Source organism: Ictidomys tridecemlineatus, chromosome 11, assembly GCF_052094955.1.
Source record: "Ictidomys tridecemlineatus isolate mIctTri1 chromosome 11, mIctTri1.hap1, whole genome shotgun sequence".
Taxonomy (NCBI): Eukaryota; Metazoa; Chordata; class Mammalia; order Rodentia; family Sciuridae; genus Ictidomys; species Ictidomys tridecemlineatus.
In genome coordinates, this window is record NC_135487.1 from 62,718,112 (window position 1) to 62,734,177 (window position 16,066).

At 33.5% G+C, this 16,066-nt stretch overlaps 1 protein-coding gene across 1 annotated transcript in view; it reads right to left on the reverse strand.

Annotated features, from left to right (window-relative positions):
- Positions 1-16,066, reverse strand: part of Adgrl4 (adhesion G protein-coupled receptor L4) — a 105,032-nt gene that overhangs the window by 47,514 nt on the left and 41,452 nt on the right. The window contains exon 3 of the mRNA XM_005330711.5: positions 4,204-4,356. Within this exon, the coding sequence (XP_005330768.2) occupies positions 4,204-4,356 (153 nt within the window). The remainder of the gene's footprint in view (positions 1-4,203; positions 4,357-16,066) is intronic.

Sequence of the window (16,066 nt, forward strand, 5' to 3'; positions counted from 1 at the left end):
TTTTATTTTTCCTGGAGCACAGCTGTTGAAAGTAACACATGCTGCACCCCAATTGGAAAAACACCCCAGTGAAGTTGTTAATAGATGGATGAAGTATCATAAATAGCACAATATATTTTGTTGGGTGAGCCAATTAATATGTTCTTTGCATACCTATGTTATATAGTTTTAGATGACTTCTATGAATACTGTAAATGAGGTGCTGACTTCTCTCGATTCCAAAACCATTTATTTAAATGTGCAACATTCTTAATAATTTCATCCCAAATCCAATTTCTGAGTAACATACAAATCTTGGCCATATGAATTCAATTTCCATCCACTCACTTGTACTTTAGGTTTAAATACACAAGACCTTGGTACTAATAACTGACTCTGTTTCAGCTTTGCCCTGTGCCTCCTTATAACCCTTGGGGTTTCAGTTGGGGTGTTTGCTTTAGTTCTAGCACCCTGATCATTACCCACCTGGTTGGTTGATATCCCAGTAACTTGCATCAAATGGGCATTTAGCCTCTGAATTCATCAAGTGACAATATGGTGATCTAATATTAATGAGAGCAGTAGTAGTAGTAGTAGCAATATCTTGAGACACTAGCAAAGTTTTATATTTTAACTTCAACTTTATGATTAACTATTAAATTTCCCATTAAAGCAATGATTTTCCATCTCCTGCCTGATTTATGCTTTTGTTTCCATAATGTTTTACTAAAATATGAAGTAAGGCTTACTGAATTTGATATCATCACTCTGGGCCTCAGTAGTAGAATTATTAGAGTTTAACCCAGTAGTGTTGGGTTGACTGCCCCAACTGGTTATATGCCTGTCAAAAGAGCTTCATCTATCCTTGGCATCTTGTTTTATGCCCCCCTTTTATCTGATAATATGTAAAGAAGCAAAAATCTTTTTTAAAAAATCCCATGTTGTAAAGGGATGATATTGGTGTGGTCAAATGGAATATAACTTATCATTTTGCAGCAACATCCTCACTAAATTCTCTTTCAATCTCTTGCAGGGCCTAAATGGCTTGAACCTAAAAAAAAATCTACTGTGGTCTCACCTTTCTGCAAGAAAAAGCACTGAGTTTACCAGAGAGAAGATTTTAATTTATACTAGATTCTCACACTTACTAGCTATGTGACCTTGGGTAATACTTTAAAGAAATGCTTTTAACTCAAAAGAGTGCTGTTTTATAACAGATGTGGAAATACAGGTGAAGGTGCTTGGAGTAATGTCTAGGATAAAGCAGATACCTGACATTGGAACTGGAAAATCAGGACAAGTGATTCTATTCACATGTGTGTTTTTCTCATAGAAGGAACCCTTATAAGTAGGTTTGGCAGTTCAGGTTGCTAATGCATTTATTTCTAGGTTGACATGTCCCAGAATCCCCAAAGCTATAAGAGAAAGAGAACCCACTCCTCCATCTTAATGAAAGCTAAATTGCAACTATGTAACTATTTTAATCAAGCTAGGATTCACAGAACAGGTGTAGTAATTGACCCACTTCCCTACTATCAAATCTATCACTTTACTTCATTCTAATAATTTAATATTACTAAGTTCAAGCACATCACTAACAATCATAATTCATTTACTATTTTTTCATTAATAAGGTTATGTTTATTTTTCATGCCTACAACTAGCCAACCCAGTGGTATTTTATCATAATTGTCTTTCAAAACACGATCATATCCTGGTTATGATCATATGATACTTATAATTATTATTAATGATAGAGATTTATAACATATGATTTTTAAGTGGCAAAGAAAATATAAAAATATAAAATTATTGGAAATAATTTACAAAGACCAAATTTAATTTTAATATTATCCAATACTAAGAAAAAAATCTACAATTACATAGAATACCCATAGAAAGTAGTTCACAACAAATGAAGAGGTAAACATTGCTCTAAAGCACAGGGTAAAAAGAAAGAACTCGTGGCTTTTACTCATTGGGCCTTGGGAGTCACTTAAAATTGGATGCTTCAGTTTCACCATTTGTGAAATGTTGATCTAGATCTAGGTCTCTTAGAAACTGGGTATCTGACGTTCTGTTTTGCTGTGATTCCAAAGAGAAGAAAAATATGCACAGTGTTAAATCTCACCCACAGCCTCTGTGATAAAATTATCCTATTTGTGGAAAATATCATATGCATATGGACTAAAAGTAAATAATCTCACTTGGGTCTTTTCTTGCCCCAAATTGGAGTCTTTCATTTTCTACTTACTAAGGTTCTTAATGATTTTAATTACTAGAGGTGTCAAATTTGGGGATCTGCTAAATTTTCAAATCAAAAAGCAATATACTACAATGGGTTAAACTAATGTAAAAAGCAAATGGATTTATGGTTCTCTGTTCAAATTCCCTGAGGATTATCATTGTGCACAAAAAATATCACTACCAATTGGCAAAAGATGAAATAACTGCACAGCTTCTCAAAAGAGCTTAATCCTTAAGGACAACAGAAAATACATTTTTCTGTCCTTTAAGGACAACAGAAATAACATTTTTTCCAGAGAATGAGTTTTCCACTGAATAATCCATCAAACAAAGCAGGTAGCAACAGAAGGATTCGGAACTGGGTATTGGTTTTTCATATAGTTGTTGTGTTTTCTGACTACTTAAAATAACTAAAAAGGGAATTAGCAGAAACTGAGGGTCATTCCACAGGATCACAACAGAGATGAATATTGGGAGAAGAAAGATGGCTTACATTATAAATATAGTACACCTCTTTAAAATGCTGGCATTCATTTTTTTTGTGTGTGTGTGTGTGTGTTTGTATGTGTGTGTGTGTGTGTGTATTTTCTCTGCTGTCCAGGATTCAGTTTCTTCTACAACAGGAATTCGTCACTTAATAAGGAATATGAAGGGAGAAATATATCCCTTTGTGAATTGAGTGATATTAATAATAAAAATGATCAGATGAAGACACATATCTTCTAGGGACAAGAGGAGTTAGAAAATTGAACGCATAGATAAAATCGTATTAAATTACAGTGATTGAGATGCAATAAGTTGGGCTTCTTTGCTAATTGAAACATTTCTACTAAATTTACAGAGTTACATAATCAGCATGTAATTATTAAAGGGCAAATGCATTATGATATTCTATCCAGATAAGGGACAAGAATATAGGCTTGAGAGGGCAAATAGAAAGGTACTATAAACTTTCTGGGCAGTACTTCATAGATTCCTAGATCCTAAATACATCATAATGCTGTATTCCAATAAAACATTTTCTGCAACCATTAAAGATGAAATTATTGTTCAATAAGAATAGCATTATTTTCTCATATTTTAAATCCTTTATGCCCTTGCAAAGCTTGATCCACTATATTACATGATTCAGTGTGAGATTTAAATGGCCCAGCTATTTAAGTCTCCTGTGGAAAGAATAATGGATTTCTAGATATAAGACTGTGATTCTAGTCCTCCCTTTATCTTAAATGTATGAACTGGAGTAGCCCTTCACTTTCCTTGGCTATAAAATGAAGAGACTAAAATCTTCCTATTTGCTTAAGAAAGTGTAAAGCATAGGTACATGAGACTGGATGATTTCTTTGAAACAGACATTTTACTGATAAATTTTCTTTGACTACTGTTTCCTAACTTATCATGTGTTACTATTAATATTGCCAGACTTCTTAGCTTGCTGATGAGGATTTTATTAGAGCAAAAATCAAAGATTTTTTAGTGTGATCTAGACTAATTTGAATACCTCTGTTTTACCTAACTATGTAAAGTAACATCATATTATTCCTGTCTGATTTGCATATGTAGTCCTGAGTTCCAGTCCCATATTTTTCTTTGATAGTATGATTAATTTCTTAGGATCTCAATTTGTCTACTAATTTATCACATTATCAATCACAATTAATTTTATCAGCCAGTAAATTAAGTAATTTTTAGAAACATGATTAGGATGACTTATTATTCTCAAAGTTAAAAGATTTTTGTCTCTAGAGAATATGCTTTGAAAATAGTTCCTCTTCTTAATTTCTTGGATAAATAAGTATTTGTTACTGATAAGGAAAAATGAAGTTTCTAAAAGCATTTATCAACTAGGGTTTAATCAGGGAATTTAGTTCAAATATTACTTAATCCAGCAGAATTTAGTTCAAATATTGTTTAATCCCTGGAAAAATTATGCAGTAATAGACAGGTACAAATGTTATGTTAGATAATTGAACTTACCTATGCAGATGGTTCCATCATTGGTGATAAACGTGTCTTGGTTGTTGCTGGATCTAAATCCAGGGGCACACATACAGTAATAGCTTCCCTCTGTGTTAGTGCAGTTAGCATTTTCACCACAGGGCTGGGTTAAATTTCCACACTCATTATCATCTGTGGATATATTAATTTAAAATGTTATTTTCGTATAGTTGTCATGAATTCATACTATTTTCCATCACCATTTGAGAATTCTTATTATTAACTGGTTAAAGGTAAAGCATCATTTATTTAAAAAAAATACTGAAGACCTCACCTTCCATACATAGTTTATAATGTGAAGCTTTCTTTATAGTTACAAAGGAAAATGGTATTTTTTCTTTCAAAAGCACTAAACTTGACTACTCAATCTATATTGTAATAATTTTAATTTTGTTATTTAATTATAATGATATCAATATACGCTCAATTGTGAATTTATAATACTCTTTGTATTAATTCAAAAGAATGCCATAAGATTATAAATCAGCATACTCTACCATGTATTTATTTTCATCTTTTTTTCTGTAGTATAATTTTGTATTACTGGTTCTCTTATTAATTAATGCATTTATTCAGCACTGTATACATCACAATGTATGTATTCTTCTCTCTGTGTCTCTGTGTCTCTCTGTGTCTCTGTGTGTCTCTCTCTCCACACACACACACACACACACACACACACACACACACACACACACACACACAGAGAGAGAGAAAGAGAGAGAGAGAGAGAGAGAAGGAGGAACTGCATCATGGTACCATGATCCTTACCCTTACATTTTTATAGTTTACCAGAAAAGGTACAGATTCAGAAACCCTTTTTAAAAATCAGAAAGCATATTTATATTATCTGTGAAATAAGTAGATAAGAAAATATGTTCTCAGAGGTGTTCAAAATGGACTGGAGAAGAACATTTTAACATGACATGAGACCCTGTTGCAGGCTGCATGTGTCTCCCCTTAAAGAAATGTTCAATTCTTAACCCCACAAAGTTCGTATGTATGACTATTTTTGGAAATAGTACCTTTAGGATATAATTAAGTTAACATGAGGTCATACTGGTTAGGGTGGGTCCTAATCCAATGTCTGGTGTCCATATAAAAGGAAGGGAATCTGGACAGAAACAGGCCCTGTGAAGACAGGCAGAGATTGATGTGATGCAGCTTCAAGTGTGAGCAGCTTCAAGCCGAGAAAAACCAAGGATGGCTTGTGGTCACTAGTACCCTAGAAAGAAGCTGGGAGGGACTCTTCCCAGTACACTTTGAAGGAAAACAGCCCAGCTGACTGACTCCTTGATTGCAGACTTCCAGTTCCCAAGCTGTGAGAGAATAAAGGGTTGCCTTTTAAGCTACCAAATTGCTAGTAATTTGCTATGGCAGCTCTAAGAAACTGATAGACCTAAATGGAACAATATGAGACACATAATAGTGGGAGAGAAGGAGTGAAACTGAGGAAGAATGTTGGACAAAGCTATGATCATAAGGATGACTGAGACTTTTCTGAATGCCTTGGAGGCCTAATTTGAAAGCAAAGAGTGAAACTATGGAGGACTTCGTTATACAAATAGGTCAAGATTGGAAAATTCATTAAATGTTTATTCTTCATTTTAATCAAATCAAATTTATTTTCTTAAAGAGTGAGTTATATGACATTTAATACATACAGAGGTTGGCTATGACACACATATAGTATACAGCTATGAGCTGGAGATATTTTTCCAAATCCTTTATAAATATTAATTCACCTAATCCTTTCCTAAGCTCTAGAAGGTAGGTATTATCTTAATGGATGAGAAAATGAAGCAGAGCAGCATTGCTAGCGTAGACGTCACATTTAAGTTTTTTGTTTTTTTTTTTTTGGTGTGTGTGTGTATGTGTGTGGTGGGGGGGGTGTTGTAGCATAAGACTTCTTTCTCTTATGATAGCTTCTTTCCAGGCAAGGTGAATTGAAATTCCTTTCCCATTAAATTTTACTCCCTAAGATATGGTAACAATTTATTCGTAGGTAAATAAAGGGGCAGAGCTGTAAGAGAACTCTTGAACTCCCCCTCCTTCTCAAACACACACTGAGCCAACAACTTTGAGACATGTAAGAGCAGAGTTTGAGTTGGCCAAAGTTTGTGCATCATGGACCAGGCAGGTAACTTAAAGTTGGATAGCTTGTGAGACTGGGAAATACACACCTCACCTAAAGGATCAAAGACTTCTTAAAAACAGTGTACTCAGTTTTGGTATTTGGCCAGGGATTTGTCTCTTCTCCAAAACAGTATATGGAGGTTGGAGGAATTTAAAACCAGTTGCTAAAAATATGACAATAAAATGCTGAAAAGTTAATATTTAATAACATTATGTATTCAGTTATCTGTTCTACATATTCAGAAAGTAGAAATATATATATATATATTTATATAATATGAATATTTGACTATATGTATGTAAGCATTCAATCTAAATTAAGTTCATAAAATTAATTGAGAGTGACTCACAAATTGAACACGAGCACCTAAATCAGGTTAAAGAAAAATAGTTCACCCACATTGAGTTTGATTCAATCATCTAGTTACTCAAATATTTATGGAATTTCCCAATTCCCAAATGCGAATATCTATACTGGGAAATAAGTAAAAATTAATCAGAAAGTCAGGATCTGTGCCCTCCTGTCAGAGTTCACATTCTAAAGGTAAGTTAACACCGATGCATATAATTGAGTTTTTATTAAAATAAAAGTTTTCATTTATATTTCTAAATTTGAGTCTCTTCACAGCATACTGGGAGAAGTTTATATTAAACTTTAAAAGAAACTGTGCTCTCAGATCAGTTATTGCTAATATAGAAAACGATGAGGATTGCATCCCTGTGGACTATCCTTGCAAAACGATATGTAAAAATGAAGAGAAAAAGACTCAGCAGGTCTGAAGTATGGGTCAGAGTCTAAGAAAATGAAGCACTTTATATCCTTTGACTGACTATATTTCTAAAAATAAATTAACAGACGAATATGTTATTTAACTCCAACATATTTTTACTAGTCTCAAGTAACATATTAATAGGTGGGAAAAAATAATTGATACTGATGTTTTTGTCTCTCCATACTGCATGGTTTTGGACACTTGACCTCTTAGCTTCTTTATTGAGAATTTGGAAATAAAAATATTTCCTATCTCTCAATCTTCTGGAATGGATATATAATATGGGTATATTCCCAATGGTCTTAGTGAAGTCTTGTTCAGTAAAATACCACTTATCTGAACGTAACCTCACTTCCCTCAAGATAGTGGAGATAGGCAAGAAATTATCTTTGTGAAGTAATATATAAATATGAATTATTTAAATGGCATTAAACTTTCCAGTGTCCAGCTTTGTGATAATTAATCTTCAAGGAGAAAGTTTCTTTAGATGGGTATAATACAGGAAAATAAAAAACCTCTTCTTTTGTGTTCTTATTTCTAATGTTCAGAACAATTTCCTAGTCATAATACCTACTTGAAGTAAGTCTACATGTAATTTGGGGGGGGGATTATAAAATGCTTATTTAGATTAAGATGTTTCTTGAAAAGTTCACTCTAATATGGTTAAATTGGAGACAGATTTTTAAAATGTTATCAAAAACTTAATAAGAAGAAATATTTGGCACTTGGCATTCTCTCAGCAAATTTCTTCCTGGCTCATGTCTAACACACTGAGATGAACAATTTTGATCTTTTAGGAAAGGTGTGTACTTTCTAGTCTCACAAGCTACTCATCTTCTGCTGCCTGACACCCGGAGGAGTCAAACTCTAAGTGACCTGCCTGGTCCATGCTGCACATGGGGTGTCTTTGGAGATCTCAACCTCTCCTCTTGCATGTCTCAAAGTTGCTGGTTCTGGGCGTGAGTTCAAAAGTCTTCCCATATTGTTCTCCTCTTCGGTCTGTCCAAGAATAAATTGGGACACATCCTGGGGACAAGAATTTTTTGGCAAGTAGAGATTTCAACTCAGTATGCCAGGAAGGTAGCTATCATAAGGTAGAGAGGGGTCTGATGCCACAGCACAAAGGCAGGAACAAAGCCATCCACATAGAGCCCCTAATTTACTGGGATCCAGGGCTACTGGAAAAGATGAACAAAGACCCAGATTATTAGATTGTAATGTATACATAAAAATAAAAGAGGCATTTAGTAGTAGAGTGGAAACTCAGAGAAGGGAATTTTTTATTCAGGTCATGTTCAGTATTAAAAAGCCAAAATTATTTGCAGGGAAGGATTACAAGAAAAAAAGTGATGCTTGAGGGGCTGGGGTTGTGGCTCAGCAGTAGAGTGCTCTCCTAGTGTGTTCAAGGTGCTGGGTTTGATCCTCAGCAACAGATAAAAATAAATAGATAAATAAAGGTATTGTGTCCAACTACAACTAAGGAAAAAAATTCTTTTAAAAAGTGATGCTTGAGTCAAGCATTTCAGTGTAAGCAAGGATTATTTAGGCAAAGAAAAGGGTCGAGAAACAAAGGAAAGCATTTACTCAAAGCCCTGATGGCCTTTAGGAATTGTATTATTGTTGAACACTGGGACTGAGCCTAGAGACTATCAAGCAAAAAAATCTATGAAAGTAAGAATGGTCCAACTGAAAGAAAACACATGCTAAGAATTTGGAACTATATTTAGAGGGTCTGATTTAGAATGTCTATCAAAATGTTTTACATGGTAAATATTTGAGTTTCAAAACAATTTTTAAAATCTAAGGTAAACTATGAGTCAGGTAAAGACAAACTTGATAGAACATGCGAGTGTGGAGGAACTAATCAAAGCAGAGTCAAGAAGAATTAGGCTACACCTCATCAATATTTAGACATTAGAATTTAGTGATCTGGAAAGAGATAGCGGGTAGGATTAAAGTAGATAGCTATGACTTGAAAATGTGCCATCTGGATGATGGCTAAATGCAAACATTTTTATTTTGTCTATTTGACTTTTTTCATAATAAAATAACATTTAAAATATCTGTGGGTCTTAGAGATTAACTGGGTTTTCAAGTTGGCTAGAGAGAAAAGAGAAGCAGCAATGGCTTCCAGGTTCCAACCTGAAAGGATTGGTGGATGTACTGACCACTAACAGGACTGGGAGAAGCAAAGAAAAACTTTCTAGCAGGTTAAAATAGTGAGGTCACTTTTGTCAAGGAAGGGAGGCACAATTAGTTGAGGACATTCAGATAGAAGTCTTAACTGTTGCAGAGTCAACCATGTAGCCATCAGCGGTCTCCTCTTGAGAGAGTTCAAGAACAGGGGATTCACTCCAGTGCTAGGAGCCAGCTTGCTCCTTTCCATTACATTTATCTCTGGAGAGACCAGCTCATTCTCTTTCCAACTCCTCCTTTGATCTCAGTTAAACAGAATGTAGCTGAGGACATTGCGGCTTTTAGGTTTTTCCTTCCCACTCTGTTGTTGTTCTTTGTAGGTTTTTTCCCTTGGGTTTGCCTCTTCTCACAAACCAAATTGTTGTGAAGTACAAAGGACTGAGGCTACAATGATGTGAGAGTAGAGAAAATAAATCAAAGAAGCACCTTCACCTATGTGTGTTTTCAGCATTGGCTGGAAGAATCCTTAGGGTTCCACATGGTTCAGTCCAGCTGAACCATTTTGATAAGACATTCATGGGGGTTTGAAAGAATAAACAGATGTGAGTGTTTCAAATATCCTCTCCCAGTATATTTTGGGCAGCTTCTTCCTGTAATTGGTATAAGTTACTCATTTAGTTGCCTTGCGTTTATATCAACAACTGGATCAGCATGATTTATACCCAATAACCTGATTAAAGAAAGGGAACTTGTTTTTCAGGTACTCTTCTATATATGATACATTTTAAATTACTCCGTGGTTAAGATAACACAATGTTCAACATTTTCTCCATTTTACTTATGAAGAAAACCAATCTCAGATGTGCTAAATCATGCTAGTGTAGAAACAGAATCTGGTGAACACAGGTTTCATACTTAGTCTGACTTTAAAAACAAAGTTGTTGTTGTTAGCATTCTAGAGTGAAGGGTACTAAGTCAAAAAATGTGTTTCTCAATAAAATACTTAGCGTGGGCATCTAATTCTCCAAATTCGCGAGTGATACCAGGTGCCCTAGTAATGGCACTCTTTTGGCAATCATATGGTTACATTACTTTCTATGTTTACTAAATCAGAATTTTATAGGTTTTATAAGACCTGGGTATTCCAAAAAATTGAGTAAGACTTTAGTTTGCATTCCGTTTTTCTATCTATTGACTGAAGACAAGGAAAAATAATTTAAAAAGAGAAAATATTCCCTTCTTTTTTTCCTAACACTTGAGATATTATTGGCTAGGCTCAAATTGATTATAACAACTTGAAAGCCACGAGACTTTAACAGCAGCATCACTCTTGTCTTTTCCCTCTGGACATGATTGCCAGTATTGCTCTGTAAATTTGAACACTAAAATGACTATAACCATTGTGTGATTCCTTGTGAAACAGGCCCTCTATGTCAAAGGTGGAGCAATGCAGAAAGCTTTCTTTTTCTTTTTCTCCCCCATGCAGCTTGCTGGGCTCATTTGTTTTCAATAGTCCTGGAAATCCTCTGATAAGTAATCTCCAATGAATTTAGAAAAATCGTCATTATTAGCCTTCTCAATTTTGTACTTCCTGTGGCTTTGTGTTTGTTTTATCTGTTTTTAGTATGTTTCGTTTTGTTTTTGGTGAACACCAAGGTACACATGCAGCTGAAGAGATAAGGGGGAAGGAAAGGTCAACCGAAGGGACAGAAAAAGGAGAACTACAATGAAACTAGAATGGGTTCAATCAGTCAAGAGAAGTAATGGAGTTATTGTTTCCACATGGAACTGATGTCTCTAGCATACTCTGTAAAAGGCAAAGAAAGGGACAAAGAAAGGTACAGAATTATATATTTTTTGATTCTCCTCTGGGAATTTCTTTTGCACTTGAATCTTTAAAAATACAAGAATGATATGCATCTGACTTATCCCTCCTCACATATAAATTCACATAGGCGGGAGTAACTAAGAACACAGATGAAAACACAGTCCAGTATTGAAGGGAATAATACTTCCCACTTTTCCATTGTGGAGTATAAAGCACAGAGTATGAACTCACATTCTTGACCCTGGGTTTAATAAGTCCATGCAATGTATTCAAGGAAAAATGAGACAGAGCAGGTGAAAAATGTTATGATGATCAAGGTAAACAAAGAAGAGTCATACAAGAATAAGTTTTTATGCTGGGTATTATTATTTTTAAGTTTCTTTAGTGGAGATGTGATTTTTAAACTGTTTGAAGCTGCAAAGTATTATTTTGAGGGTTTTTTGAAAGGAAAAATGTGTCTTTGACTATGGATCAGATTTTGAAAAGGATGCATAGGCAGGGGTTGGGAGAGCGGAAACAAACAATACATGCACAGAATTGTCTCTGTTGATGTTTTTGCAATTACTCATTTTCTGAGGGAAATGCAGCACTTAAGAAAATATTCCCATTTTATACTAGTATCATTTTTGGTCTTCTCTTTGTCAGAACTATTAATGCACACATATTATAAAAACAAGCAAAACTGAATATAAGAGGAGGCAAATGGAAAGGAAAAAATCTTATTTTTCTATACACTAGAAAACTTTCTCTTGCTCATTGGACAGAGGCTAGATAAAATCCTAACACATTTATTTCAAACTATGAATCAATGATTCTGAAATTTTTCATTCTTTTGTATCTATCAACTTTAATATTTGAGATGAACAATACTCTTGTAGTCTGAGATTTAAGTGATGGTTAGGAGATGCTTTTGAGAAATTAGCCTTAATTGATTTTTTTGTTTCTAATAATTGATGTAATACATATTCAATAGGGAAAATCAAAGCATTGATAGAAATGTCTTACAAGCTCTCAGTTGCAAAAAAAAAAAAAAGTTGCTAGTTCACAAAGGAAAAAAGAACAGAATAGTCATCAGACTCGTATAGCATCCAAAGACAGAGGAGTAGCACCTGTAAGTCATTGAGAAAATGAGTGTGTCCCTATAATTCAATTACCAGCTCAAAAAATCTTTCATTCATGGGGGTGAAAGATATTTATAGAAATACACAGATTTAGGGAGTAAATCACCCATGCATTGTGTGAAGGAAATATTCAGGATAGCATTTTATCCCAATAATAATGAAGTCAGAAGACAGACTTCTACATGGGTGAAGATTAGGAAGAGAGTTAAGACCATAAGCCTTGCATGTATAAATTCAAATGACATTAAATGTATAAGTCATTATAAGCGTAACCCATTAACCCCTCCTTGTCACAGGAAATACTTTTCTATTTCCCACTGGAAAGCCAGAAAATGTGTACAGAACTGAACACTATATATGCTAGCATTTTTCCTGCAAATACAAACCTAGAATAAAGCTTGTCAAGTAGGCATAGTAAGAGATCAATAACAATAACTAATAATAAAACAAGACAATTATAAAAGTTATGTGAATATTGACTTTTTCAAAATACCTCCTTGTCCTATAGATTCTAGTAACCTCAAAATAATATTTAACACGAGCTTATAATTTTCTTCTTCCTTAAGTCTAGAACTTTCACCTTTTCACATAAAGGAAGCACTTTACAACTTCTTTTTGGCATATCCATATCGCCAGCATCACTACTCTTGCACTCTGGCACTATCATAGGGTAAAATAAGAGGTACTTGAACGAAAGCCCTGCAGCTCCTCCACAGTTAACCTGATAACCCAGATAGCTACCAGTGAATAATAGGTGGTTAGGGACCTGCTGGATAGAGGGATGCTTCACATTCTCAGGGAGTCAGCATGAGATTTCCCCAGACTATTCACCTGGACATGTAATTTAGAACTTAGGAGTTAATTATTTTTGAAATTTTCCCTTAATATTTCCACACCTTGGTTGCTTGTGGATGACTAAAACAGGAGAAAGTGTAACCACAGATAAGGGGAACTACTGTAAGAGTGCTAATTAACATTCTTAAAAAATATATTCTAAATGGAGAAATTAATTGTCTGGACATACTAGGCCTCGTGGCTTCATATTATTTTGGTTAGCATGTAGAGCAGACTCGGGAAAGATATTATTGTTATTTAACTTTAGTAAACTTCAAAAATATGAATTCGATAGAAATGGAAAAGACACTGCTAATTCCCCCTGAGGTTTCAAAAAAAATTCAGGACTAAAGGAATTAAAAGTAACGAGATGAGATCAAATTTAAGAGAAAGACAATGAAATTAATGCAAAGTAAAAATAAAATAGTTAACATGAAATAATTTTGGTGAAATGAAAATATCATTCAAGTATATCAGCTATTACACTAAATGGAAAAGACTTAATTCCTTATTATAAGACACAGATATCAAATTAGATTAAAAACAAAATCTAGGTTGTTTGTTTTTCTGCATTGTTAATTCATGTAAATACTGCTTGCGATAGCCTTTGTTCTGTTTCTCATTTTATTCATACTGCATGCAAACTAAGGCCTACTTGAATTTATCTATGCCCATTTTGCTGGCTGCTTCTATAATATCCCATAGTTTCCATCCACTGTGTTACACTTTTCCATTTTCCTAGTAATAGAAACTAGATTGCTAACAACTTCTCATTACCTCAAATAATGTTGTAATTAAGATTTTTACATTATGTCCTTATGATCCCGTGTGAGACACTTTTAATATAAAAGAATATATAAAAGAAATGTGAACACTGTGTTAAAGACATGTAAATTCTTAATTTAAACGTGAACTACCAGGTGGCAGCTCCATTCTACACTACCTCCTGGATACATGAAGGTTCCTACAGTCTCACATTCTACTTGATACTTTCCATTATTCATTAACTTTACTGAATATGAATGTTTCAAAGTGATATTTAATTGTGTTTTAACAGGTATTTTTTTTTCTATTTTCAATGTGTTTGAGAAAATTTGGGGCAATAATAAACATAAAATTTAAATTAGAATAAAGTTGAAAATAAATCAGTAAACAAAGAAAATTGGAATGAGACAAGTAACATCGAAGTAGAATTTAAGGTTTAAGTCATGAAATAAGAGCAAGAGTGACATTTTATATTAAAAAAATTCTCAATTTATAAAAAATTATATTAGTTAAAAACATAACCTGAAGCCAAAATAGAGTCTAGTAAGTATAGAGAAACAAGTCACATGAAATTCAAAAGGGAAGTAATACTTTAATTTTCCTCTTTCTGAATCTGATATATCCCATTTGGTAAAAATATGAAATTACATCAATAGGTACCAAATATATAATTACTAAAATTCAACAATTAGGAAAAAACATTTAATGTAGTAAGGAATATTTTTTAAAAACAACATAAATAATATTCCAAAAAACGAATCTTGATCAACATGGCCAAAGTACTCCTTGAGATATTGACTAGATCTAACAGTTTATGATTTGTAGTTATTTTCCCATCCCTCTGCACACAAGCCAATATGAGAGACATAAGATGTCATTTTCATAATTGTGCTCAGACAGTTATTTAAATATCAAAAGGACAGGCACCTTTCACATATTTGCCATTTATTTGTGTTTCTTCTGCTGCTGATGGCTCTTCATTATCTTTTTGCCCATACGTTAATAATTTTCTTGTTGATTTAAAAGAGCCTTTAAAAAAATTATCAATGATTGCCTTTCATTGGTATAATATAAATATGTTTGAACTTAAAATTGTTTTTAACTTACTTGGTGGTATGGTTTTTTTTTTCCTTAAATTCCAGAACATTTTTACAGTTAACTACTACTTTCTTCTCCTTCTTTATTTTGTCCTTTTTTCACATTTATAAAGCATTTTCACCCTAAACTTATAAAAACGTTCAATAGTACTTTTTAAATTACCTTTGCTTTTTCTACAATAAAATCTTTACATCATAAGCTATTTACTTCAGTGTAGATTGTGAGGCAGAGATTTGATTCTCCCAAAATGAGCAAGTCATTTCATTATCACTTATTGAATAATCTTTTATTTCTTTCATCATTTGAAATGAATATGAAGAGTCATATTCAAAATATATTCATTTACTTAAAACAGTTTCTGAAGTGTCTCTGTGGACTGGGTTTTCCATATCTATATCACTGACAGCCTAATTTAATTATTAGTGGAACCCTGGCTCCCTGATTTTTAGATGCTGAAAATCACAAGACAACTCTCCAATATAATAAGATACTTTGGAAAAAGCGATATCCAATCTACACTTATTACTAAACATTTATGCATTTATCCATACTACTACACTGTACTTCCTTTACCATATCATAAATATTGACTGCAATCCTTTTTCACATTACATTGTACTATTACCTGAAAGTGACTTTGGTATCCAACAATACATAGTTCATGCTGATACTGCCTCTATAATTTGTAATTATAACACTGACTCCCGTTTTTATAACATGTAAATATTCAATATTGTTTAAGGATAAAATTTACTAGAACTTTGCATTTTCTTTTAATTTAAACTAGCTATTTAACTTCTATCCTCGTCATTACATTGCATCACTCTGAAAATTTGCCTAACTTTCTCAGCACTCAGTTTAAGCTCAGGTAGGTAGACATCCCTGCTTTAGCAAACTCTCTTCCTGAATCTGACATTGATTTTTATGCCAACTTCACCTACCATCGTTCATTTTATATACATTCATAGAGATTTGACAGCGTATACATCTGAGTGTGAAAAGGCAAGAAACTCACACTTATTTCTCCATAAGCTAACAAGTTTCTCTTGATATCAGACTCATTGCTATTTAAAAAACAGTAGTTACCTGACAGTCAAGTCTATGTTATTTTTTTATTTTTAGTAAAGCAAGAGACTAATGTTTACTTTTCA